The sequence below is a fragment of the Pinus tabuliformis genome, chromosome X (genome assembly GCF_031772625.1).
Source record: "Pinus tabuliformis cultivar Carrire ecotype Pingquan chromosome X, CPIR1, whole genome shotgun sequence".
Lineage (NCBI taxonomy): Eukaryota > Viridiplantae > Streptophyta > Pinopsida > Pinales > Pinaceae > Pinus > Pinus tabuliformis.
This window is the reverse complement of record NC_142308.1, coordinates 1,082,885,843-1,082,912,804: the sequence shown is the minus strand read 5'-3', so window position 1 is coordinate 1,082,912,804 and position 26,962 is coordinate 1,082,885,843. Positions and strand designations below refer to the sequence as shown.

The following is a 26,962-nucleotide window of genomic DNA, read 5'->3' as shown; positions in this document are numbered from 1 at the left end:
TGAAATCCAAAGCGTGACGTGGGCTCCTATTTTGAACATATACAATAGTGTTGGCAACTTCTCCTCACAAGAATTTCGGTAGACCTTGATCATAAATCATGGCATGGGTGGCTTCCATGATTGTTTGATTCTTCCTTTCAACAACACCATTATGCTCAGGAATGTGTGCAACAATTGTCTCCCTCTTAATGCTAGCCTTTCTACAAAAATCATTGAATTCATTTGATTCATATTTGGTTCCATTGTTGCTTTTCAACGTCTTGATCTTCTTCTCCGTTTGATTCTCCACCAATGCTTTGAAAGAACATAACCATTTGAACACTTCATCCTTCCTCTTCAAGAAATAGATCCATGTTTTGCTTGAGAGGTCATCCGCAAAGATTGTATAATATGCGTATCCTCCTAATGAAATTATGGGCAAGGCACCAAATGGGTTATAATGGACCAATTGAATAATATCAGTTGTCTTGCTTTCACTAGAAGGGAATGGTCCCTTTGTATGTTTCCCAGCTGCACATCCCTAGCAGACTCTTTCATGGTTCATATTGAATTCAGGCATCCTTGTGACCATCTTCCTGGTAAGGCTTTGTAATGTAAGTGGGTAAATCTATGGTGCCATAATTCACATTGAAGAGAAGTATCACTTGCCATGGCTCCCAAAGGACTTCCACCAACTTGATAGAGACCATCAACTCTAAATCCAAGAGTAAAAGCATCTTTAGGGTTTCTATGCCAAATACGTACCTTTCCATCAATGCATGCTACGTTGAAGCCTTTGTCTTCTATCACAGAAATAGACACCAGGTTCTTTTTTAAATCGGGCACATACAATACTTCTTATAGATGTATGGTTTAACCATGATTCAAGTGAAGAGTGACAATTCCTATCCCTTTTACGGGGTAGGTGGCATTATCTGCAAGTATAATCTTTAGAATTCTCAACAAATTTGAGAGGACCTCTTTGTATCTAGTGAAGTGCCTTGAGGCTCTATTATCAATTAACCAATGATCCAAAGTATCCAAAGGAGAGGCAGTAGATAGAGCAGAAATAAGATAAAACTCATATTGTTTTTCTACAACATTACTTTCATCATACCTGACATTTCTTGTCATTTTGGGAGGTCGGCCATTTCCATTTCAAGCAGTTGGAGCATTCCTCTTTCCTTTGTTGTTGAACCTATTATTCCTTTGATTGCGATTGCTTTTGTAATTGTTGTTGTTGTTGTCATCATCCCTTGGAGGATTCTTATTGTCGGGGCACTCTCTAGCATAGTGGTTGAACCTGTTGAAATTGTAGCATCTTCCTTTGCCTTTTCCTTTGAATCCACTCCTAGATCCCCGACCCTGTTTCCTTGGACCAACATCATTCTTCCTCTTTGCATGTGTAGAGAAAGCAATAGGTTCATTTCCATTGTTGGATTTATCTTTTTCCATCATTCTTGTCTCCTCTTGAGTGCATCTAGCCAATAACTCATCGAAACCAGGTATCCTGTCATTGTTGAGAATGGTGGTGACAAATACATCCCATGGTCTTGAAAGTCTTACAAGACCAATGAGAGTGAGTTCCCTATCAGCAGTAACTTCTCCAATAGATAGCAAGTCATTCTTGATTTGAGTTATTCTCATGAAGTAGGATTGGATAGACTCTCCTTTATCCATCTTGATATCCTTCAACTTGTTCTTGAGAAAGAGGATTTGATTTGCATTGTTCACTTTGAACATCCCAACCAACTTATCATATATTTCCTTAGAAGTTCCCAAATCAGAAATATAGGCAACCAAATGCTTTTGAATGGAGTCAATCAAAATTTTCTTAGCTTTGACCTCACCTTTTCTATATTTTGTTTTCGCAGTAGCAGGTGCATTTGAAGGAGGCTCCACCACTTTTCCTTGCACATAGTCCAATACTTCATGCTCCTCCAAAGTTAGGTCCAAAGTCATCTTCCATGCATGATAGTCATATTTGTCATTGAGCTTGTCCTCAGTCTTGAAGTAAGATGTAGAGGCCATGGAGACTTGTCAATAGTCTTTGTCCAACAAATATCTTAGTGATTGCTTTTTCTTTCTCTTGCTTGGGCTTTGTCCTCACTTGGGCTCTGATACCATGTTAATTTTAGATAACAATGACACGTTCTATGCTTGCAACAATTACTTCAATGCCCTTTTATTAGCCCAATGATTGTTTCCACTTATTTTCCAATAGCAATCACATTAACCATTAATCGCATTGACAATGACTAGATAAAACATAAACAATAAATGCAGACGACAAACCAAGACAAGAGAATACAAGAATTTGGCTCAAGCTAGGGAAAAATCCTTGATCAATTCTTCTTATTATAAATATCAAAGTTTAGCACAGAGAGAGTGTACAATAATACAAAGTCAAAGTCAAAATTTAATTTCCAAATCACTGTCCAAAACAGCGCTGCCAAATCTGCAATTCTGCTCCTAGTGAACAACAGTCAAATCAGCCCTAACCAGTCAACAGTCAACAGTCAAACTTCCACTCTTGAGCTTCGTCAACCTCAGCCTTCTTTGCTGATCAAATAATTGCAAAAACAGTTCTCCAAAGTCCAATCAAATTCGGTCAAAAGAGAGAGAAATTCTGCTGTAATTTTCTGCAGTCAAAACAACAGTCAACCCTGAAGTCAACGCTGGACAAAGTGCCCAGATTTCCTCAATTTTTGTGCCCAGCAATTCAGCCGTCCAGAATCAAACTTTTGATGGTCAAATAAAGTCAAACCAAGGAGGAAAACTCAGTCAAACAAAGTGAAACTGTTATGCTAGATGCCTCCAAATCCCTTGCACGTGTGAAGAAAAATAGGCTGTCCTGCAATCCTGTTGCAATGATGTGTTGTGATGATGCCAAATGAGGTTTGAGGTCTCTCTTATTTATATGCGTTGGAGGAGGGTCAATTTGTCCAACTTGACCAAATGCACGTGTGGGCTTCACTTTAAAAACATATTTTTCTTTGTCCAAATTTAGTGGTTTTTAAGGTCATTTTTGGTCCTCTCGAAAAGAGGAACTCAATGCAATAATTATCTCCATCAAATGAGCTGTCCAAAGTGGAATTTGACCATAGTTGCCAACTTTAACAGAAGTTGACAGACATTGTGCCTTCTTCAATAGTAAAGATATTTCACATCTTCTTTCTTCGGCTTCTTCTCAGGTTCTCCTGTTTCCTTGACTATGTGAGCCTCGCTTCTTTCCTTTCTCTTGTTTTTCTGTTGAATAGGACATCCCCTCTTATAGTGTCCATATTCATTGCACTTAAAGCATTGAACCTTTGACATATCTTTCTTCTTGGACTTTCCAAATTTTCCCTTCTTCAACTTCTTAAATCGAGCTAGAAAGGCTTGAGACTGCTCTTATGATCCAATGTCATCTTTTACTTTGATCCTTGATTCTTAAATGCATTGAGCCTACAACTCATCAATAGGAGTTGAATCTTTCTTAGAGTAGATGCTTGTTGCAAAGCTGCTCCATTCTGGCAGCAATGCATTTAATACACAAATGGTCATTTCTGAATCAAAATTTGTCTCTCTAAGTCCTTGCAAGTGATCTCTTAATTGAGAGTCTTCATTAGAAAGGATGCCATGTCCTCATTCTTTGATTTCTTCATCTTGTGTAGTTTATTCTGTAAAGAATCTTTTGTCTTGATGTACTTATGGAGTACAAGTTCACTAGCTTGTCATACATAGCCTTGGAAGTTTTCAAATTTGCAACAAATGGAAGAAGAATATCTTTAGTGGATTCAACTATGATCCTTTGTGCCCTTGCTTCCCCTTTCTTGTACTTTGTTAGTTCCTGAATCTTGTCTTTGCTAGGTTTAGTAATTTCCCCAGTTACATATACCATTATCTCATGCTCTATAAGTGCCGGGTCAATCCTTTTCTTCCAGGCTAGGTAATTTGACACTCCAACGAGCTTATTGCTTTCCTTGCAGAAAGAACCCATATAACTTGTAGATTTAGACATAGCGTAATAATTTGATAACCAAGATTCTCCTTGATGATATTTTCAACCTTTCTTGATGCCTTCAATAACTTTGAAGAAACTTCAATAATTTCTTTGAAAGGCGTTTCCTAGGATTCTTCCAACAACAACTTTCAAGAGTGATGAATGATACCAAGATCCTTTTGATGCTTCCTTTAAAGATGCCTTTCAATAGATCTCCTTCTCTTAAGAGGCAACCTTTCTTGTAGTCTTCCTCTCAAGCCTTCCTTTGATGAGAGCTTGATGTAGCCTCGATCTTCTTCAACGTAGAAACCCTCCCCCTAGTCTATAGGTCTTCTACTTCTTTTCTTGTATCCTTCCACAAATGATTCCCCCTAACAATCAATCTCTTCTTTTGTGTCCTTCCAGCTACCTTCTCTTGTTCACCTTAGCTTTGATACCATGTTGGAAAATGCAAGGTGGCAGCTTATTAAATCCAATTTTCCTTCACCTTAATATTTGCTTGTGAACTTTGTTAATCTTCTTATGTTCTTTGGTTATAATTTTTTTATCAAACCAATATCAAGAATGAAACAATAACAATAGAGGACACAAAAATTAGGCTCTCAACAGGGCAAAAACCCTCCAAGGGGATAACCCGAAAAACTTTTCTCTTCTTATAGAATCTGCTTCAAATGAGACATAAAGACCCAAGTGCTAGATGAAGGCCTTTTCCAAGTACCAAGTCAGCTCTTCTAGCAAGTCCTTCCTTAATCTTGCTCCAACCAGCTTCAAAACTGCAACTTCGACTTGCCAGCTTCAATACTGCAACTCTTCTATAGCTTCAATCTTGAAGCAGCCGAACAAAAACCCTAAGACAACTCTTCCAACAATCCTCCTTTGAGCGAAACAAGTCTTCTCAAAATCAACGAGGTCCAAACAAAATACTTGCTCTTCCTGCAACCTGATGTTGCACTTGCAACTTGAATTGCAATTTCGCCTCTTCTAGGAAGTTGTGGAAACCCTAGATTTCGCACGTGTGAGAGAGATGGAGCCCAAAAACAGAAATTTTGCTTCCTCCTTGGATTCCTCTTGCCTTCTAGACCTTTGCTCTTCTTTCAGCTTCCCAGCTATAGATCACATTCTTCCTTGAGAGATCAAACTTCTTGGTTAGTGAGTGCCAAATGAAGTCGAACTGCTCCTTTATATAGCCTTTCCAATGGGTCGAATTCCCTCCTTTAGGCCAACTTGAAGCTGCCAGGGCTGACTTGTACTTTTGGAGTTTCCAGGGCTTTTTAGACTCAAAATAAATTCTTTTTCCAATTACATTTTGCCCGGACGGGTCTTATAAACATGATGTTGACTCTTTTGACTCATAACAATAAATCCTAAGACCTAACAAACCCTAGAAGCACAAAAAACATGCTTTTTTACCTAGAAGATCATCAATAAGAAGCATGAAACCATGCTTTAATATAATAACTTTTTATTTTTTCTTTTGTTTGTTACATAGGATACATATTGAAATGATTACAACAACAATTATGAAGACTGAAACTTTTTACATTTTCAACAGTGTGGATGTATTGTCTTATGATTTATGGGTGTATGGATTGTCATCTATTTGATTTTCAAATTGTTTAATTGGATTTAGAACTGTGTTTATTTCTGTTCAAGATTCAAAATCTTGATTCAATAATAATAAAATATTAAATTTTAATGTCTTCTATATTATAAATTTTTTATACTGTGGAGAGGGAGGGAAATGTGTTATATTCCCATCCCTTGAAATTTGGGTGGTCTCTCTAGGTGTTCCCAAAGTCATTACCTTATTCCCACTTTTGTGAAATATTGGTCAAGTTGCACTGTCAACTAAGTCATCTTTCCCGGATGTTGCAATAAATGATTACTTTACATCTTAGATAATATTTTACTTGATATGATATACTTTCATGGAATTGGGACATTCAGTACACAATCATCACCATCACAATAAATGATTACTTTACATCTTATATACTATTTCACATGATATGATATACTTTCATGGACTTGGGACATATAGTACACAATCATCACCATCATGGTCTCTTGTTTGTGTTTTACATCCTTTTTCCACTTTATTTGTCATCCTAGATTTAAATTGGTTACATATCATAATCTGACAAAAGATAGGAACATTATCATAGAACACAAGGTCCATTGGTGCTTTTTGCAACTATATTTTGGCTAGGATTTATGTTCAGCTTTTTTCTAACACTTCCACGTTTGCAGAATGCTGGACTTTCTCTATCCTCATTTTTTGAAGGTCAAATAGGTCTTTGGACAACTGAGACAGTGGATGAGGTGCTTCGTGACACAAAGGCAAGTTTCATTTTTGCCCTTTCATATTCAGTTGACAACTGTACAGTTGATTTTTTTCTTTTAAACTTTCAAATAGGTCTTGTTTTCATTAAAAAGTCAAGGAAGCATTGTATTTTTAGTTTGCATTTCCAAGCACGTTCAAAATATGTGAAAGGGTCGTCATGCTAAATTCTTTTTCTCCTTAAGTGGTGCAAATCACAAGGCATAGGAGTTCTCTGATAAATTCTGACTTAGGTATGTGGAATCTCTGTATTTTTGATGTGAAAATTTTGGTAATAGTTTACTGTAGAGTCTAAAATGGACATATATTGGAAGTTCTTGTCTATTGCACAAACGATCAAGGTCAAGAAGGGAGGAAGTGTGTGTATTGTGTAACTTTTTCTAGAGGCAAGGGTGTCGCCTTATATTGCAAAAGGAGTGGAGTTAGTTTCACATATTCTATCTGAAATACATTTTTTTCTTATAATCTTTAATTAATTTATGTGAGATTTTATTTGGCCCAATAATCTGATAAAGGCAATGTGATTTATTGAAGCTCAGGTCCTCATGCATAATTCCTACCGGCCAAACTCTCTTGTAACCCTTGGGCTTGAGTCAATCACTGTCTTAGTAGACATTCCAAATTGAGAAAATAGCTTTTCTTGAACATTGCCAGTAACCTGACCTCCTCTGTATCACTGACAAAGATGAAACTTTGTAATTTTGTAGCACAGCAATTTTAATAGCTGGTAATGTTGCCAATATATACAAGAGAGAATGGAACATTCCTGGTGAAAGATCTCAAGGCATAGGGTTACCTTTCCAGGAAAGAAACGTTGAAATGATAGGAAAACTTTTGGTGTAAGCAAATCCTGTGATGACGAAATAATGTAGGAGATGCAAGGTTTTTATTTTCATAGTCATAGCTTTTTAATGTAGTAGTTCATAGTCATACTAGGAGCCTTCTATCTCATTATTCTCCTTTTGTAACTTATGTTGTTGAACTCTCTATGGTAATTCACTTGTTACAGTCTCTGTTGAGGATTTATGGGGGTATCCAACAATATCAACAATCACATCAAACACAGTGGCACATTGACAAATCCCATGAATGGGAATCACAATGATACAGAGTGTTTATATATATATATATATATATTTTTTTTTTTTTGAAGGTACGGGGTTTTGAGCCAGTAACCACCACACAAGGAGTGCCTTAACAATGCATCCATTCACCAACTGGTCTATGCCACATGGGCTATATGTGTGTGTGTGTGTAAGGCAACAAAATAGTTACCAGGTTCTTGATTCTCAATAATTTCTAAGACAATGAAGTGCTATTATAGAGGAGAATAAGACAATAAAAGCTTCTTTGGGAAATCATAGAGGGGCACACATTTCTTAAACTTTGAATTCTTTGTTTGTTGAAAGAGATTTCTTCCCTTTGTTGACATGCTGTCTCTGCCGATGATTATGTAGTAATCATTTTGTTCATATTGTAGGTTGTGACACAATTACAATTGGCTTAATCTTGGGTTTCAAACTTGACACAAATGATAAAATCTACATGTAGGTGTGTGTTCCTATCTACATATATGCATGCATGCATGTACTATGTATGTATAATGACAATTTAAGAGCTTTTCCAACTCTCGACAACTGCCAAGAGAATGACCTGCAACTAAATATAATTCAAATAACAGCACAATAAGTGCTTCTTTAGAGGTATGTTCTTAAAGATTTCAAGCTTGTTGGAGGGATTGTGGAAAGAAAAATTAGCAAATTGGCAGGAGATAAGATGGATAAGGTATTTGTGAAAATCCTAGTGCAGTTATTGGTAATTATTCTTCTACCTTTGCAGATTATTTGTCTTCTGTAAATTAGCTTACAGCAAATACTGAATAAAAACACATGTACAATTTCCCCAAAAATTAATCACAGGGACTGAGAATATAACACACACGAAAAAATTGGACACTGATATTTTTGGACAAAATAGTCTCTAGAAAAATCTCAAAAGGGAAAACCAGTTATTTAGATGAGGGTTTATATTATTTCTCCAACAAATCAAGGATTACATAAACTGCTTGTCTGACACTAGAAAAGCTCTGGTAAATTAATTTCTTGACTTCTGCAAGCTGATTCGACCTCTTGGAAAGAAACTGGGCCCCTCTCAATCAATTCGGCCTCTCTGTGACCCTAAATCAATCCAACTGGTGCATTTCCAGCAAATAACTCAACCTCTTTGGAAAATTCATACTTGCCTCGACAACTCGGCCTCAATGAATCAATTCACACTAGCTGGAGAAACTCAGCCTTAACAGATAAATCGATCTCCCTTTGTCATTGAGAATCTGGAAATCGCTGTGAAGAATCCCTCTCTGGTATGATGATCCCAATCACTGTTGATCCCTATTGCTGGTGTCTCCTATGCTATCACTGCGCCCTTACAATCACTGCAAATCTGCTTGTTCGAATGATCTCCAAAGGCCACATCAATCTCCTCTTATAATCTCTAGTTGATGAATCAACGACCATGATCTAACTCCAATCGATGGCTAAGATCATCTTGTCTTCTAAAAATCACTTTCTAGAAGTCTCTAGAACAAAATCGAATTGTCTCAATTAATCTTGATTAATTAACCCATTTCCCTTAGAGTTAGGAAAATAATTAAAATTGGTTAATTAAATCTAATTAAGACATTTCACTTGGAACCTTTTCTAGGTATTGGAGATAATTAATCCACCTTTGTTCCTAGTATCATAGACACCATTTGAGACTAAAACACCTGTCCAAGGGACAAAAACTAACACTCCCTCTTAGTGAGGAAGGTGTTCTCCAGAATGTTGAAGAATGTAACTAGTGTTGGTTTTTATAATCGTATTTAGGTCATGATGTAATGTATTTGTCAAAAGAAAGAAAAAGAAATTTTATTTTTAAAGAAATTGACTTATTAAAGCATGGGTTTTATGCTTGGGCCAATTGTTTATAGGTCAAAGCCTCCATTGTAGGCTTCTAGGGTTTCTGTCAGTGTCCTTATCCATGTCATAATGTAAAAGACCCTTCTCGGGCTTCATTTGTCAAGAAAGAAATTTATTTTATGAAAAATTAGGTCTCCTAGGCCTCCTCCACCAAGTTGGCTTCAAGAAAGGACAAGTTGGCCTCAAGAAAGGACAAGTTGGCCTCAATAAGGAAATTCAACCTCACAGAGTCACTATATATTGAAGCAACTCGACTCATTTGGACACACACTCTCAACAAGTTCGAATTGCAGTAGTTGGAAGCAGAAAAAGTGCGAAATTCAAGAAGGAAGAAGGAAAGGGCTAGTGAAGGAGAAGGAGGTTGTTATTTAGCTAAGGAAGTCAAAATTTTCTCTATCTTGTCTCACACATGTACAGAGTCACTATATATTGAAGCAACTCGACTCATTTGGACACACACTCTCAACAACTTCGAATTGCAGTAGTTGGAAGCAGAAAAAGTGCGAAATTCAAGAAGGAAGAAGGAAAGGGCTAGTGAAGGAGAAGGAGGTTGTTATTTAGCTAAGGAAGTCAAAATTTTCTCTATCTTGTCTCACACATGTGAAAGAACTGAAGTTGCAGGAGGGTCGAAATAGTAGTCTTGAAGATGGGCTGAAATTCTGATGCAGTAGGGTTGAAAATCTGTCTTTGATGCAATATTAATGTAGTATTTAAGCAATTTTGATGCAATATCATTGCAGTCGATCTTTGAAGGTTGGAAGAACAATTTGAGCACTGACTTGGTGGAGGAGGAAGGTCTTTGGGTCTAGGGTCTTGGTCTGTCTCAATTTGAATTTACTGAAGGAAGAGTTCTGACTGGGTTTTCCCCTATAAAGGGGTTTTAGCCCTGGTTGAGTGCCTACTTTTGGTGTCCTTGATCTTCATGTTTTGTTTTGATGATTGCTTGATGAGAAGAAGATAAAGAAAGAATAGAAAGAAGTTAATAAGAACATAATAATATCACAAGTAATTATCAACATAAGAAAATATTTCTGCCTTTCTGATTTTCTAACACACAACTTCCAACTTATCCCTGAAGAAAACAAACTTTGCTTTACCCAAGGCCTTCGTAAGAATATCTGCAACCTGTTGATATGTGGAAACATACTGTAGTTGAACTAATCAATATTGTATACAATCCCCGATGAAATGGTATCTGATGTCTATGTGCTTCGACTTGTCATGAAACACTGGATTCTCAGAGAGCTTGATGCAACTCCAACTATCACAGTAAATACTATTTGACTCCAACCTTTGACCAAATAGTGCCACTAGCAGCTTTCGGAGCCAAATACCCTGACATGTTGCCATGCTCGCTGCCATGTATTCTGCTTCTGTGGATCTCAGTGCCACAGACATCTACTTCTTGCTATACCAAGAGACAACCCCTGATCCATTACTGAAGCAACAACCTAAAGTGTTTCTTCGATCCACTGCACTACTTGCCAGTCTGCATTTGTATACCCCATCAATTTGATACCATCACCTCGAGTAAATTTCAATCTATACTCGACTGTACCTCGTAGATATTGCAACACATGCTTCGTTGCTGTCCAATGTACCCTCTTTGGTTCAACCATGAACTGACTAAGAGTGTTGAACACAAAGCAAATGTCTGGCCTTGTGTTGACCAGATACATAAGAGAGTCAATAAGTTGTTTATACAAGTTGGGGTGAATTGCTGCCTAGTCTGACGCATCTATCTTCCCCAATTGGTAATCATAGGAGTAGGCATGGGTCTACAGTCCATCATCTTGAATTTGTTCAAAATCTCCATAGCATATCTCCCTTGACCAAGGAAGATCTCCCCATTTGTCTGTCATACATCCAGACCTAGAAAATAATGCGTCAACCCCAAATCCTTCATCTTGAACTTTGCTTCCAAGTCCCTCTTGTAGTCCTTTATGAACCCTGGGGACTCGGTTAGAAATAGATCATCTAGATATAACAAAAGAATGAGAGGCTCACCTCCTAGCATAAAATAGTAGATGTTCGATTCTGCCTCACTCTTCACGAAGCCCATCTGGTGCAATAATTGTCAATCTGACCATACCATGCTTTAGGAGCTTGCTTGAGTCCATATCGTGCTCTCTTCAACCTTCATATGTGGGTATCCCTCCCATGCATCTCAAATCCCTCTGGCTATTCGATGTGCACCTCCTCTTCTATCACTCCATTCAGAAAAGCTGTCTTGAAAACCATTTAGTGAATTTGCCATCCCATGGAAGTGTATCTGGTCACTGGAGCGAAAGTCTCCTCGTAGTCTATGCTCCGCTTGGAAGCGCTAGGGGAGCGACCCTGGGAGCACGCTCTCGATTTGCTCCTGTTTGGGAGCGAATTTCGAGAGAGCGCTCCCAATGAAAAAAATCGCTCCGATTAGGGAGTGATCGCTCTCGTATTGCTCCCCATCTCTCTAGGAGTGAATTTTAACCACAGGGAGCGATATGCGAGTGATCACTCCCTTGAAAAAAAACACTCCTGCCCTAAAATTACATGTGTGCTCAAGGCAAAAGAGGGACGACTTTTTGTAGGGAAAAGGGAGGGGAAAAAACAATAAAGGGCCTCCTCCCCTCCCTCATTATCACCATTTCATTTGTGAGAAAGAGAAATTGAGAGCATTTGAGAGGGTTTGAGCTTGAAGAGGTTGTGGGAGATTGAAGGGAGAGCCAAAGAGGTAGGGTCTAATCCCATTCTTTTTTTCCATGTAACATTTGTGTAAAAATATGTTGAATGTTCAATGAATATAGAATCTAGATTTTCTTCTTATCTTCTTCTACTCTTTCCCACTCCTCCCTCATTTTATTGCAGGCAATAGTCTCAACCTTCAACATACATGATGTGTATATGTCTTAGCCTTATCTTGTTTGTTCCATTTTTTTCTATGATGATGGTGTTGGGAAGTAGAAGAAGAAGAGATGATGAAGAAGTGGGTAGTGGTGGAGGATACCTTGGAGAAGAGGAGTACCAAGAGGAAGAGGATTGTAATGGGAGTGAAGATGATGGAAAGAACAGGGTAGACCTAACACCCTTGCGGAAATATGTCACAAGGCTTGGAGGAGGGAAAGGGGGTGGAACCACTAAATTTGTATGCCCCCATTGCAATGCCACTTACACAGGTTCGTATACCCATGCCATAAAGCATCTATGTGGGAAAATGCCATGGGATGGGAATAAACAAATAGGAATCAAAACCTGTGCAAATGTGTCAACACAACAAAGAACCAAATATATAAGGGAAGAGGAGGAAGCACAATACCAAACAAAAAGATTAAAGGGTGAACATGACACCACTAACACACATAGAGAAACTGTAAGAACTCCATCAACATCCACCCATGGTAGTATATTTGCAGCCATAGGCACAAGCATTTTTTTAAGGCATAAAACAATATCAAAATTCCTTGACCAAGGTTGTAGGGATGACATGGATGCAAAAATTTTCTGCTTCTCTATCCATGGGGCATACCATTCAATGTTCTTTGCTCACCTTATTGGTGTGAAATGGTTGCTGCCATCAATGGTGCCCCTAAAGGATATAAGATACTTGGGTATGACAAAGCTAGAATCGAAGACTTGACCGAGAAAAAGTCAAAATAAAAAATGCTTTGGTTAAATTCACAAATTCTTGGAATGAATATTGGGCATCCATTGTATTTTATGGTTGGACAAATGTAAAAGTCAAGCCATTGATAAATGTTCTTGGTGTGTCTGCTACTGGTGCAGTCTTCCTTTCATCTCATGACTACTCAGATAAGTTTAAGACCGACATCAACATTGCAGGACCATTAATTCAAACAAGTGAAAGTATAGGGTCATACAATGTAATCTAAGTTATCATTGATAATGCTTCTAATTGTAAGGCAGCAGGAGAAATTATTGAGGATAGATACCCTGACATATTTGTTGAAGATTGGCAGCTTTGGTTGGAATTTTCACTAGCAAATTGATGGAGAGAAATAAAGGATGAAAATTGAAATTGAAATTTATAATATCCCTCCCAAAAATCTACAAGTCGGCTTCAAATTGTTTTAGGTTGGCTGGACCCCCAAGAGGCACCCATTCGACTCCCTCTTCAAGTCTATAAATAGGAGACACCCTCTCCTCATTTGCACACATTGAATTGATCTTGCCTATCTCTGATCCAACGAATTTCAGAAGGAGAAATGGAGGTTGAAAATCTAGAGGGCCATGGGACTTGGCTTGGCGTTTTTCTTATTCATGGGTATTTGTTTGAATACTATTTTGATGGTGTTTCTGGTGTATTGATGAACAATGAACTCTCTCTCTCATAAGGAAGAATTTCCGGGTTTTTCCCTGGCCTCAGGCCTTGTTGTTGCACAAACTAGTAGGCCTTGTAAGGAGGAAAAAGCTAGAGGGCATAACAACACTTGGTATAGAGGCCCACTGTCACCACAACCTAAGTCCCCTACTATTCTCGGATTTTCATCAAGAGAGGAGTCCCAGTGTTACTCACTTGTGATAGATGTGTGTCTATGATAGGTTTGAAGTGAGGAAAGGTGGCTCATTCAATGGAAAGGTTCAACAAAAGTATGAGCTTTGGGAGAAGCTAGTAAGACTTTCCACGAAAAACCCCTTTGAAAGATAGCTACACAAGACCTAGGGTTGAGATATATGACAAGATATGAGTGCATCCAAGGTCAAGGTAGATAAGAGAAAAGGCAATGTATGATCTACTTCAACAAGTACTAAAGCAAATGCCTTCAAAGAATCCCCAAGTTGAAGGATTAGCTTCTAGGGTTCCCTCTTGATGTGACAACTAGGGCATCAAATTTACAAAGAATCCACTGTGGGAATTCCACCAAAACTTGAGGATCCCTAGAGGAGACACTAAGGAAGAAATCTATCCAAGTGAAATTCGAAATGCCTTCCTCCAAAAGATTTCGCACCAAGCCCTATGGGAGCCTCCCTATCCTTAAAGGGACGAAAAAATAGCGTTGAAAAAGAGAGATAAATTTAAGTTGTAAATGATCACCATGGATTTAAGATCAGTGCCTAACCATTGGTAGGCTTGGAGTCAAGGATAATTTCAATATGGGCAACTTGCTATTTTAAGGAGACCTAATGGAAGCAGCTTTGCTACTCCTTTAGATATTTATACTTCTTAGACACTTGTTAATGGAGTTTCAAGGATATAAAGGAAAAAATCCCCTAGGAACATTCATTCATTCACTATCAAATGAGTAGTATATGCAAAAATTCCCAATAGTTACAATTCCAAACAATGTTCAATAAGTAGGGCACATCAATAACCACGAGACATTGTTCCATGCATCAGACATTAGCAAAATTTAGAAACTCATTAAATAACATTTACAAGATAGCAAAGAAGGTATCCATCCACAGCAATGCCAATTAAAAGCTCCAAAAATGATACAATATTATCCAAACATCAAAATTCATCCATAAATCTCCAAAAGCTCTCCACAAAATGCAAAAGATGATTGGGACAATACAATTTTAGCACATGGGCAAAAGCCAAACATGAGCTCTACCCCTTATCATTATGGCCATCACCTTGGTTCTTTGGGTCCACATGAGTGCCTCCTACATCATTAAGGAACTCGTGAATGTCCCTACCCCTCGTGGGCGATGAACTACCCAACTTTAAGGGGGTAATCACTGCTTTATATTACACATCATGTTCTCAGCCCCTTGAGCCCTGAGCGATAAAGTAAAGAAAAATCAATAAAAGGCAAAAGGAATATGAAGAAGGGTGGAAAAACAAAGGCCAAGGTAACTCATGTACCATGATTTATCCCTCCTACATTCATATAACCAAGGTATGGACCCTCCTCAACATTGCTACCCTTGTCTCATGGGATGTGGCTTGGAGCCTTCCCTTTGTCGCCACTCTGTTTCATCATTATTTCACATGATGCTTGCCACTTGAAGGAGGTACCTTGGACCTGTCCTTCCCTTAGAGGTTGAAACCACCTAATAGGGTCCTTCATTAACCACTCCTACCGAGGGAGGTACCACCATTACTGTTCAAAGCCCCAAATTTGGAAGGGAAACCCACTATGAAGTTCTCACTTCTGTCCTTGATTAACAAGCTTATTTACTGAATTGCACGAATGGATTTGTTGTCGCTTAAGATGCACACCTAGATTAACGTGGGAAAAGTCCCCAATCCCAATAAGTGTTGGCCTTAAAGGAAAAATGCTTAGAGAAGGGGTTGTCACCTATTCCTGACTCTCTCTGTTTAAGCTCTCTCCTAGCTAAGCTAAGGGGGGTAGTCCCTAAAAGAAAGATATCTAAAGGAAAACTTGTTAAGGATAACAAGGCCTAGGAGATAATAGGCAAGACAATCAACATTCAATATAACTTGAATTTAGAGATTAATTAACAAGTATGATTGTTTATGAGTATGTAAACATCAATAAGATAGATTCAATGAAATCAATAAGATATTAAGAAAGACAAATTATGATTAGACCAGTGCCTTTAAATATAACTTGCAAGAAATATATGCTCAATAAGAAAATTACAATACTTGCGAATAAAATATGATTTTCAAGCTACAAGAATGAGAAGATGCAGAACAAATGTTAGTGAAAAATAGATCATATACAACTTAGAGATATGAGCAACAAGGTTTGAAATGGAACTTGCAAGGGAAGAAAGCTTGTACTTAAAAAGAGGTGCTCAAGTAAGATATAACATTTAAGGACAATTATCATGAGCATGAAAGAGACATAAACAAGTACAAGAATATTGAATGAAAGCTTGCGCTCACTATCCAAGGTATAGAATAAACAATGCAAATTGAGAAGTTATTAGTGAGTGTGTGTGTGTGATCAAGTGGTCTTGGTAAATTTTATTATATGCCTAATCTAAGGTGTGACTTCCCCTCAACTCCTTCAACTTGGTAAGGAGGACTAGCGGGTAGTTGCAAGAAGGCTAAGTGAGAAGGCTAAGGCCTCATTAACAATACCCCCTTAGGACTTCAATACAACCTGTGTGCCTTCATTCCTACAAGGGACTCGACCACAAGAGAACTGTGAGGTCACATGTTTTAACCTTTGATCCAAACTCAAATTTAGGAAATTGAATGACAGTTAGGGAAGTTTGTCCTAAATTTCTATCAACCAAGCTTATGCTTGGAGGTAAATTTTAGAGAATGCAATATGCAAACTAGATCTAAAATGCAAAATAGTTAATTGCTTCAAGTGAGATACAATTAGAATGAAATGCTTCAAAAGTGAAATATCTTAAGATTTATCAATAGCAAAATACCATTCCACTTATATGATCAAATTAGCAATTAGCACTTTGAGCACAAATTATGATATTAATATGAGATTAGCTTATGCCAATGACCAATGAAGCAAGCAGAAATTTACTCAATGAAGCCAAGCAAATTAGATCAATTACAAATGAGAACAAGATATTACAATAACTTCAATGGAAATGCCAATTAGATCTAGATTTAGAAATGCTATTGCAACTCGATAATGGAATGAACAAGAAAAACTTAATCTAAATCAACAATGCAAAAAGACAAGTTAGAAATTAGATCTAATGACTAGGTTAGCAAATGAAAAGAAACAAGTCAGTGACTAGCTATCCAAGAGGCTCTCCTACCAAATGAGGAGACAAGGATACCAAGCGGAAGAAACCCCAAGCTCCCTCAAGTAAAACATTTCTTTTATTATATTACAAAATGAAATCCTCTTGGAGAAAAGAGAGGGCTTAGATCTTAGAGGATGGTTTACAAGAAATGGAGCTTCAATGAGCTAAGACCTATTAGAAAATGTAAATAGTTTCGGTCTTCATATTTGTCATTATACTCATGTCAATATGTATATCTTATGTTACAAGAAAAATAAGAAAGAAAAATATTATTTTTATGCATGGGTTTCATGCTTCATTTTATTGGTCATCTAGGTCAAGCATGCATTTCATGCTCCTAGGGTTTGACATATTTTTCTTGAGTCAAGAGAGTCCTTGTCACTTGTATAAGACCCTATTGGGCAAGTTGTAACATGTAAAAGATATTAATTATGAGCCTAGAAAGTCCTATGAGCCTCCAAGCACAAGTCGATCCTGACATTAACAAGTCGGCCTAGATAGGAGTATTTGACCTCATAAAAAGGCTATATATACAAGCAGCTTCGACCTCCATCATGGATTCAATCTGCAATAGAAAGAGTTCGATATCAAGCAAGAAGAGGAGCAAAAAAGGCTATCAAGGAAGGAGACCAAGCGAAAGAACCATTCTTTTATGTCCACACATGTCAGGGTTAGGGTTTTTGCAGGCCGAGAATTGTAGGTCTGAGTTGTAGAAGGCCGAAAATTTGAGATCCAAGTTGTAGAAGGGCCGAAACACTGTGTTGACCTAGCCTTGACTATTGTTGACTTTGGAGACATTGTCTTGCTTGAGGAAGGAGTTCTTGGAAGATTGTTAGGTGCTAGAAAGAAGTACTTCTATTGTTCAAAGGGACTGAAGCTACAGACTTGAAGATGGAAGCCGAAGCTGAATCTAAAAGCTGGTTGAAGAAGGATTGACTTTTGTTGACTCGATTGATCTTTGACCTCATTGGAAGAGATTCTTGGAGGGTTGACTTGGTGCTTGGAGGAAGACCTGGTCTAGGGTTTTGGGTCTTAGTTTTCTCATTTGAAGCAGATTTTATAAGAAGAGGAGATTCTTTCTGGGTTTCCCACTTGGAGGGGATTTGCCCTAGATTGGAGCCTACTTCTTGTGTCCATTGTCTTTATTGTTTTGCTCTTGATAATTGTTTGATGAAAATATTTAATAAAGAAACATAAGCATACAACTAAACTTCACAATCAATTATTAAGGTTAAAGAGAATATGAATTAATAGTCACCCTACTACATTCTCCAACATATTTTCAAAGCTAAGGTGAACACAGACAAGGTAGCTGGAAGATCATCTTGTTGACATAAGAAGTGCTTGTCAAGGGGATTCATTTGCAAAAGGACACAAGGAATGAAGAGGAAGGCCTATTCAAGAAAAAGAAGGAAGATCACTATATCAAGCTATCATTAAAGACATCATCATCTTAAAAAGGATCAAGCTCTCATTGAAGAAAGGAAGGATAAGCTTTTGTTGAAGATTCAATACATCATCTTGGAGAAAAGGAAGCATCAAGGAATCTTGGGATCATCACCCTCTCTTTAAAGATGTTTGAAGACACTATTGTTGGAGGGGTCCTAGAAGTCATCATTATATGGCATCTTTGAAGTCTCCTTGAAGGTCTTGAAAGTATCAAGGTAGTTGGAGACGTCATCAAGAAGGAGGGCTCTTATTTGACAAGTATCATATTGGCTTGTATATCTCAATTGACAGATCATATGGCTACATTTTACAAGGAGAGCAACAAGCTTGTTGGATCAACAAAACTTCCTAGGATTGACTTGGCATTCACAGAAAATGAAGTCATGGAATATATCCTTGGTGAAGTGGCTGTACCAGATAAAGAGAAGACTCAAGAGTTAGCAAAATACAAGAAAGGAGAAGTAAGAGCACGAAGAATCATTGTTGAATCCATAAAGGATCATATAGTTCCCTCTGTTGTTGATATAAAGACATCCAAAGCTATGTATGATAAGTTGGTAAAGTTGTACTCTATAAGTACATCAGGCCAAAAGGTTTCCTTGAGAAATCAACTATATAGAATAAGGAAGTCAAAGGATGAAGACATGGTCACTTATCTCATGAAGATCTCACAAATAAGAGATCAATTGCAAGGGCTTGGGAAAACTATTTTCGACTATGAAATGACTATTTGTGTATTAAATGCTTTGCCACTTGATTGGAGCAGTTTTGCAACTAGTATCTACTCTAAAAAGGATAATACACTGTTTGATGAGTTGTGGGTTCAATGTATCTTGGAAGAATCTAGAATCAAGGCAAAGGATGACACTGAATCAAATGAAAAGTCTCAAGTCTTTATTGCGAGGTCCAAGAAGATGAGGAAAGGGAAGTTTGGAAAGTCCAAAAGAAAGACAAATATGTCCAAGATTTAATGCTTTGGATGCAATGTATGTGGACACTATAAGAGGGATTGTGCAAACAAGATGAACAACAAAAGAAAGGAAAGAAGTGAAGCTCACATAGCTGAAGAAAAGGGAGAAGATGAGAAGAAGTCGAAAGGAGAAGATCCCAAGGATCTTTACTATTGAAGGAAGCTCCATCTATGCCAGGTTCTTTATGCAATTTGTCTTTCTTTTATTAAGTAGAAAGTAGAGTAGCATGCATTGTTGTATACTCTAGAAGAGTCTTGGTTTTTGTAAAAGCATGGCATCATAGAAAGAAGCATGTGATGGTTGGAGAATTAGAGTCTACTTGATTAAGTTACTTTGGTAGAAATCATCTAGCTTACAAGAATGAGAAGAAATGGGATCATATTGCATATTACAGTTCATCCAATGATTTTCTAACACAATGTTGAGGTAGTCATTTTGCAAAGAGGGATCATCAAGATCCTATAAGAACCATCATTTTGGAAGGTTCTTGGAAGGAGCATTATGACATGACTGGTATATATTCCATCTAGTATGGAAACAATACCCTTGAAGGATGAAGGAATGTAGATGGTCAAGTTGCAGTATGAAAGGCATAATGAAAGTCTTTCTTGGAAAAAGAAACCTATCTTTTATAGGCATAAGAAGCACACTCATTAAGGAAGGGATGGCTAGATGACTCTATGGAAGCAAAGGTATGCACATTTTAGGTAACTCTTCTCTAGGGTAGTGTTCATACCTATACGAATCTTACAAGAAAGAGTATGTTGGTAAATCATCCATATGGTGACATGATGCTTGTAAGAAAAAAAATGACATGCTTTAGATCAAGACTCTCACACAAGATTGCATGGCATAAATATAACAATATTGATCAACATTAAGTAGTCTTTGGAAGAAAGAAAGGGAGTTAACGGTGACAAATCCAAGGAAGATATTGTACCTTGGTAATCAAGCTCGATCTATGTGCACCCTGATTAAAATTAATGCATGGCGAAAGAATCTTGTACAATATGGAGATGGATCATGCAAAAAGTTGTTGATCTCAAAGAATTTGAGTTTACAAATACTTTGATGAAAGGGGCCATCATGGTAAGGTAAGTCTAATATTAATATTTTGATATTGGTTATGTTGTTAACATATTGTTTTGCTACTTGGAAGGATGTTGTAGAAATACATAATGACAGTTGAGGCAAGTTCAATTGTTTGTATTGAAGTCAATTCACAAAACATATGGATTGAGTGAATGGTTTGGGAAATTCTTGAAGGATTATGTAGTCAAGATGTTTATATTATCATCTTGGGATTGATAGGTAGCAGTATAAGAAGATAACTTGATGTTCACTTTCATGTTTAGAGGGAGTTATGATTAACTCTATTTTGATAGGCTCAATATAATGCCTTCATTGATGATGACTAAAGGAAAGTGATATGAAAGGTTGATGGCTTGAATCCTGTCACAAGATTGAAGGAAGAAGATGGCTCTACAACATCCAGGAAGAAAGAAGCTCAATATGATGAGATACAAAGGAAAGAAGGAGCCATGCAACTATCTCCATGAAGAACTGGTAGCTGATACACTTATGAAGACAAGCTAGAGAGCTTGTGGTTATGACTTCCCAATTGAAAGGAAGTGAAAGAATCTCCTCTATATTTGAGAGGGAGTAAGAAGTCTCCTTGAATATTTGTAAAGGAGGAAGGATCAATTTTCCGATTAAGAGGGAATGAAGATATCCTCCCTGGTTAAGAGGGAGTGATGATGGACATTGTATTCTCTTTTATTGTGTGTCATGCACTAGGCCAGGACTAACAACCGTATGTCTAAGTCAAGGCCATGTTAGGGAGAATGGAGGATTGGATAAGCATCTGAGATTTTCTTGAGGATAGAAAATCCAAGATAGGAAGTGGACAAGCACGCTTTGAGGATTGGACAGGTATCCAAGACAAGACTGGTCGAAGAGGACCGATATTCTTTGAGTATTGGGAATCCAAGATAAGAATAGTCCTAAAAGGACATACCTAGTGAACATTTGGATGGGGTATGTAGTATGTACCTTGAAGAGGTAGCGTAGTATCTCACGTAAAGCCTCCCTACATTATGCAGTTGTCTAAGAAAGAGCTTGTCAAGTTAAGGCCTTACTATGTTGACAATGTTGGTCATGATGCTGATGCTTAAAGATGGCTTACCAATTCGACTCTTCTTATGATAACTCTTTAGTTTGAGAATATCCTTGTACCAGTTGTACAATTATGAATACCTCCCTAGTTAAGAGGGAGTGTTAGAAAATGTAACTAGTTTCGGTCTTCATAATTGTCATTATACTCATGTCAATATGTATATCTTATGTTACAAGAAAAAGAAGAAAGATAAATATTATTTTTAAACATGGGTTTTATGCTTCATTTTATTAGTCATCTAGGTCAAGCATGCATTTCATGCTCCTAGGGTTTGTCATATTTTTCTTGAGTGAAGAGAGTCTATGTCACTTGTATAAGACTGTATTGGGCAAATTGTAACATGTAAAAGATATTAATCGTGTTTCTAGATAGTCCTATGAGCCTCCTGTAGGAATTTACAGGGTAAATTCCTTAGATAGAACACCAAAGGACACAGCTCAAAAACAGATCACAGATCAGTACACGAGTATTCTTGACGTGGTTAAAACCCTCAAAGAGGGAAACAGTCCATGGCTTGAGCCAACGCGGCCACTTCAGGGAATTTATTACTGTAAAAGAAAGAAAATTTACATAAGCTTCTTTCACGAACGGTCATCGGACAAATGACCCTCCATGCTCTTTAAATAGAGATCATGGACCAATCGGGTGTTAAGCACATATCAAGTATCGGTAATACCGAGGAGAGAATGAACCGTCAGATCACTTCATGTCTAGAACATATCGTGACCGTCGGATTGTAAGTTACAAAAAATACATTCTAAAGAAACACACTTTACCTAACTATACACTAGACCAAGTTATACTTAATTATTTCCTACGTGTCGGAATATCCTAACATCCTCCCTTAAGAACAATTTGGGATATGATTGAAGGATGTACAAAAATGACACAATAGGAGAAGGAAGGAGGCATTAGAGCCTCTCCCCCTTAGTGACAACTCCCTGAACTCCAACCATAAATCGAAATTTAGTAAACTTCGCCTCTGTGAGAGTCTTTGTAAAGATGTCTGCAACTTGGTCATTGGTTGAACAATATTGTACTTCAAGAAAATGATATTGAATGAGCTTTCTGACGAAGTGCATGTGTAATTCAATGTGTTTGTTGCGTTGATGTTGGACTAGATCTTTGCATAATTGAATGGCACTTTGATTATCACACCAAAGTGTAGTCGGATGTTGCTGCTGAAAACCAAACTCTGACAGGATCTGACGAAACCAAAGGGCTTCCTTACTAGCTTCAACGACGCCATGATACTCTGCTTCTGCTGAAGAAAGAGAAATGGCACTTTGTTTCTTGCAAGCCCATGTAATAGGTCTAGAACCAAGAGTGAAGACATAACCTGTAGTAGACTTTTGATCATCAGGGTCTGGTGCCCAATCAGAGTCAGTGAAACCAACCAATAAAGGAGATGCTTTTGCATTGTAATGAATCCCAAACTGAACTATACCTTGAACATAATGAAGTATTCTTTTAGCTACTTTCCAATGACTTTCATGTGGTTTGTGCATAAACCAAGCAACAAGGCCAACAACAAAGGAAAGGTCAGGATGGGTATGGGTCATATACAATTTTTTTCCAACAAGCTGACGGTATAGGGTAGCATCAACTTCAGGGGAAGTACAAGTCACTGAAAGTTTGACTCGAGACTGAAAGGGAGAAGGGGCTAGCTTAAAGTCTTCCATGTGAAAGTGGCTTAGAAGGTCACAGCCATACTTGGACTGGGAAAGGGAAATACCTTATTTGGATTGCAAGACTTCAAGACCAAGAAAATAATGCAGTTGTCCTAATTCTGTCATTCCAAACTGCTTTTTAAGGCTAGGCTTCACATGGTTTATAAGGTTGGGATCACTACCAGTAAGGATAAGATCATCAACATAAAGAACAAGAATGATAAGGGACTTACCCAATTTCTTGGTGTAGACAGTATTGTCAGAATGACACCTAAAAAAGCTAGTATCTAAAAGAAAGCTATCCATTTTGGCATACCAAGCCCGAGGGGCTTGCTTAAGACCATAAAGGGACTTCTTAAGCTGACATACAAGGCTAGAGTTCTTTTGTATAAAGCCAGAAGGTTGTTCCATATAAATTTCTTCATGCAAGTCCCCATGCAAGAAGGCAGATTTAATATCCATCTGATGGACTTCCCATTTGAAAGAGGCAGCAAGGGAAAGAACAAGGCGGATAAAGTTCATTTTGGCAATAGGGGAGAAGGTTTTAGTATAGTCAATGCCTTCAACTTTTGAAAAACCCTTAGCAACAAGATGAGCTTTATGTTGATCAACTTTTCCATCTGGTCCAAACTTGGTTCTGTAAACCCATTTGCATCTAACAAGTTTTCGTCCCTTTGGTAGAGGAACAAGGTCCCATATATCATTTGCCAATAATGAATGATATTATTCATTCATAGATGCGTCCCAATCTGGATGGCCTGAAGCTTCTACAAAGGTACCAGGATCATAATTTGCTCAAGCTTGAGCTAGTAAAGAAGAGGCTCTATTGAACTGAGAATGTGTACGACGCTGATTTGTAGGATCACTTGCAAGAGCACTTGCTGCATCCCGAGTAATGCGAACCCATTTTGGAAGCTAAGGAGTTGAAGGAGGATCCCGAGAAGGTGGGGGAAGATTGTCATCCTTGCTGTCATCTTCTGAAGAAGGAATATTTTCAGAAGTAGAAGAGCTAGAGAGAGGTGGCACAACCGTCGAACTAGGCACGTAGGCCGATATATTTTCATCAAACTTTACATCTCTTCTAATGATTATATTTTTGGATTTAGGTTGAAGAAGTCTATATCCTTTGACATCTTTAGAATATCCAGCAAAAATACATTTTTTACTCTTAGGTTCTAAAGCTTTATGTTTCTCATATGGAATATGGGCCCATGCTTCACTTCCAAAAACACGAAAGTGACTTAAATTTGGTTTAATTGAGCTCCATGCTTCTTCTGGAGTGATATTCTTTAAAACCCTAGTAGGAGTGCAATTTACTATGTAATTTGCATAGTTAATTGCTTCTACCCAAAAATTACGACTAAGTCCTTTAGATTGAAGCATACAATTAGCAATTTCCCTTAAGGTGCTGTTTTTCCTTTCAACTACACCATTTTGTTGTGGAGTATATGGAACAATATGTTGCAATTGAATTCCATGCTCAGTGCAAAAGTTGATGAATTTGTTGTTAACATATTTTCCGCCATTATTAGATCTTAGCTTAAGAATTTGATGTCAAGAGTGTTTCTCAACAAAGGGCTTAAAGGCTAAGAACATGTTAAAGACTTCACTCTTGAGTTTTAAGAAATATACCCAAGTGCGTCTGGAGAAATCATAAATGAAAGTTAAGAAATACTCGTAACCAGAGAATGAAACAACTGGAAGTGGACCACATAAATCACTATGCACTAGTTGTAAGGGGGCTGAGGCGTGCCAAGAGGCACGTTTTTCAAAACTATCCCGATGATGTTTTCTGAGTACACATCCGGAACAAACACCATACCATAGGAAGACCTGTCACCATATTTTCTTTACATAGATTTTGAAGGGAGCGATAATTTAAGTGACCAACTCGCTCATGCTAAAGTTTGCTCACTTCATCATTATGAGCAACAAATACCGAGGGAAGAGTTACTAACTTACTGGCACAAAGATGTTAAACTTATACAACCTTGTAGAATCATTAGCAATGCCAGTAGCTAAAATCTGTCTAGGATCTCTTAGGTCCTTAACTACAACATTATGAGGTGAAAATTCAACAGTTTTACCTTCACCTGACCTTCACCTGAATGCGTTATTTGATATACAGATAGAACGTTGTAGGATAAGGTAGGAACACATAATACATCATTAATATGGCCATTGTCTAGATGAATAGTTCCAATCCCTACAACTTTAAGAGATCTATCATCACCAACATATATATTTTTGGTGTTACAATCATTTAAAGAAGAAAACATGTCTTTGTTTTTGGCCATGTGATAATAAGCTCCAGAATCAATGAGTGACTCATGAGAATGAGAAGAAGATACATTTAGTGCATAACCAGACCGAGATGCTTTACAACCACATGCAGAAAGTGTTATTCCTGAAGATGAAGTTGAAGTTGAAGAGTGCTCCAAATGGATGTTATGCTTCTTCATTGATACATCCAAGGCTTCCATCTTCTTAAAGCATTTGGATTCTAAGTGGTCATCGTGATTACAAAAGTTGCAATGTCTATCAGTGTTCTTCCCTTTGTTTTTAGTTGCCTTATCATTTTGTTGAGTTGATTTTTCATTTTGAGACTTAAATGGGTTAGGCCCTTGTTTGGTTTAGGACCATTCTTTTTATGATGCTGCTTCTTAGGATTCTTTGAACATGGTTGCTGCTGGGTTGCTAAGGCTTTCTTAGAAGAGTTTCCAGTATTAAGAAGACCAAAATGTAAGAGTTTTTCTTGTTCTCTTATTAAAGAATCACAAAAGGTATCAAAAGAGGGGGGCTTGTAGTCTTGTCATTGAGAAATAAAGGCTTCTCTAGTGGAATGGAAGGTGGAAACAAACGCAGAATAGGCTGGTCCTAACTTAGTTAGAATGGAATAGATAAGGCTACCATCTTCTTTCTTAACCTTAACACCTTCCAAGAGAAGTATAAGGGTCTAGAACTTGGACAAAAGATCTTCAATGGAAGAACAATTATTGGGGTCCAAAGCAAGCAACTCATTTTCGAGTTGATGGGCTCTAATTTCATTTTTAATTCCAAAAACAATAGTGAGTTTTTTCATTGCTTCATCGGGGGTATCAATTTTTGTGATATGGAATCTAAGTTCTAGGGAAATAGACATCCCTACCAACCCACGTGTTTGATCTTGCTTATTTTCCCATTTGGCTTGCTTATCTTTATCTTGAGGTTTAGACTCTTGGCATGAAACTATTCTATAAAGACCTTTACGTCTAAGTAAATCCATCATGTAGGATAGCCATTGGAAGTAGTTGGTGCTGTCAAGAATAACTAGGCATGGACTTTCCATTTTAAAAGAAATTGAAGCTGTATATGCTAAAACTAAGTGTTCGAACGGAAAGATCTCGAAAAATTAGGTCGATTAAAAAAAAAAGGCTCTAAAAGCAACTTTCAGATGAAGAAGTTATGGTTTTTTGAAGAAAAGTTGTTGAAGATGCCAACGAACCACGTGGATGTTGGGAAGTTGATAATAATGTTATATTTAAAAAAAAAATTCCTCCCCTTTCCAAACTTAATCTAATTAGCTCATCTTTAAAAAAAAATACTTTATGTGACCCACTTTTATAAATAAGTGAAAGTCACTTTTACAATGGTACTCAAAAACTATCCACTAAATTGTAACTTAAATAAAAGATAAAGCGACTTTAGAATTATGAGTGACTCACTTTTTATAATGGGTGAGAACACCTTTACATAAAGTAATTTTAAAATATAAGTTACATGTGCTTTTTGAAAAGTTAACTCTGCAAAAAGAAAGACT

The 26,962-nt window shown here is 37.5% G+C and overlaps 1 protein-coding gene across 2 annotated transcripts in view; it reads left to right on the top strand.

Moving 5' to 3' along the window:
• LOC149143584 (uncharacterized) overlaps window positions 1–26,962 on the top strand; it is a 282,472-nt gene that overhangs the window by 32,340 nt on the left and 223,170 nt on the right. For both annotated transcript variants that reach the window (XM_089449002.1, XM_089449000.1), the window contains exon 2: window positions 6,215–6,304. In XM_089449002.1, the coding sequence (XP_089305128.1) occupies window positions 6,215–6,304 (90 nt within the window). The remainder of the gene's footprint in view (window positions 1–6,214; window positions 6,305–26,962) is intronic.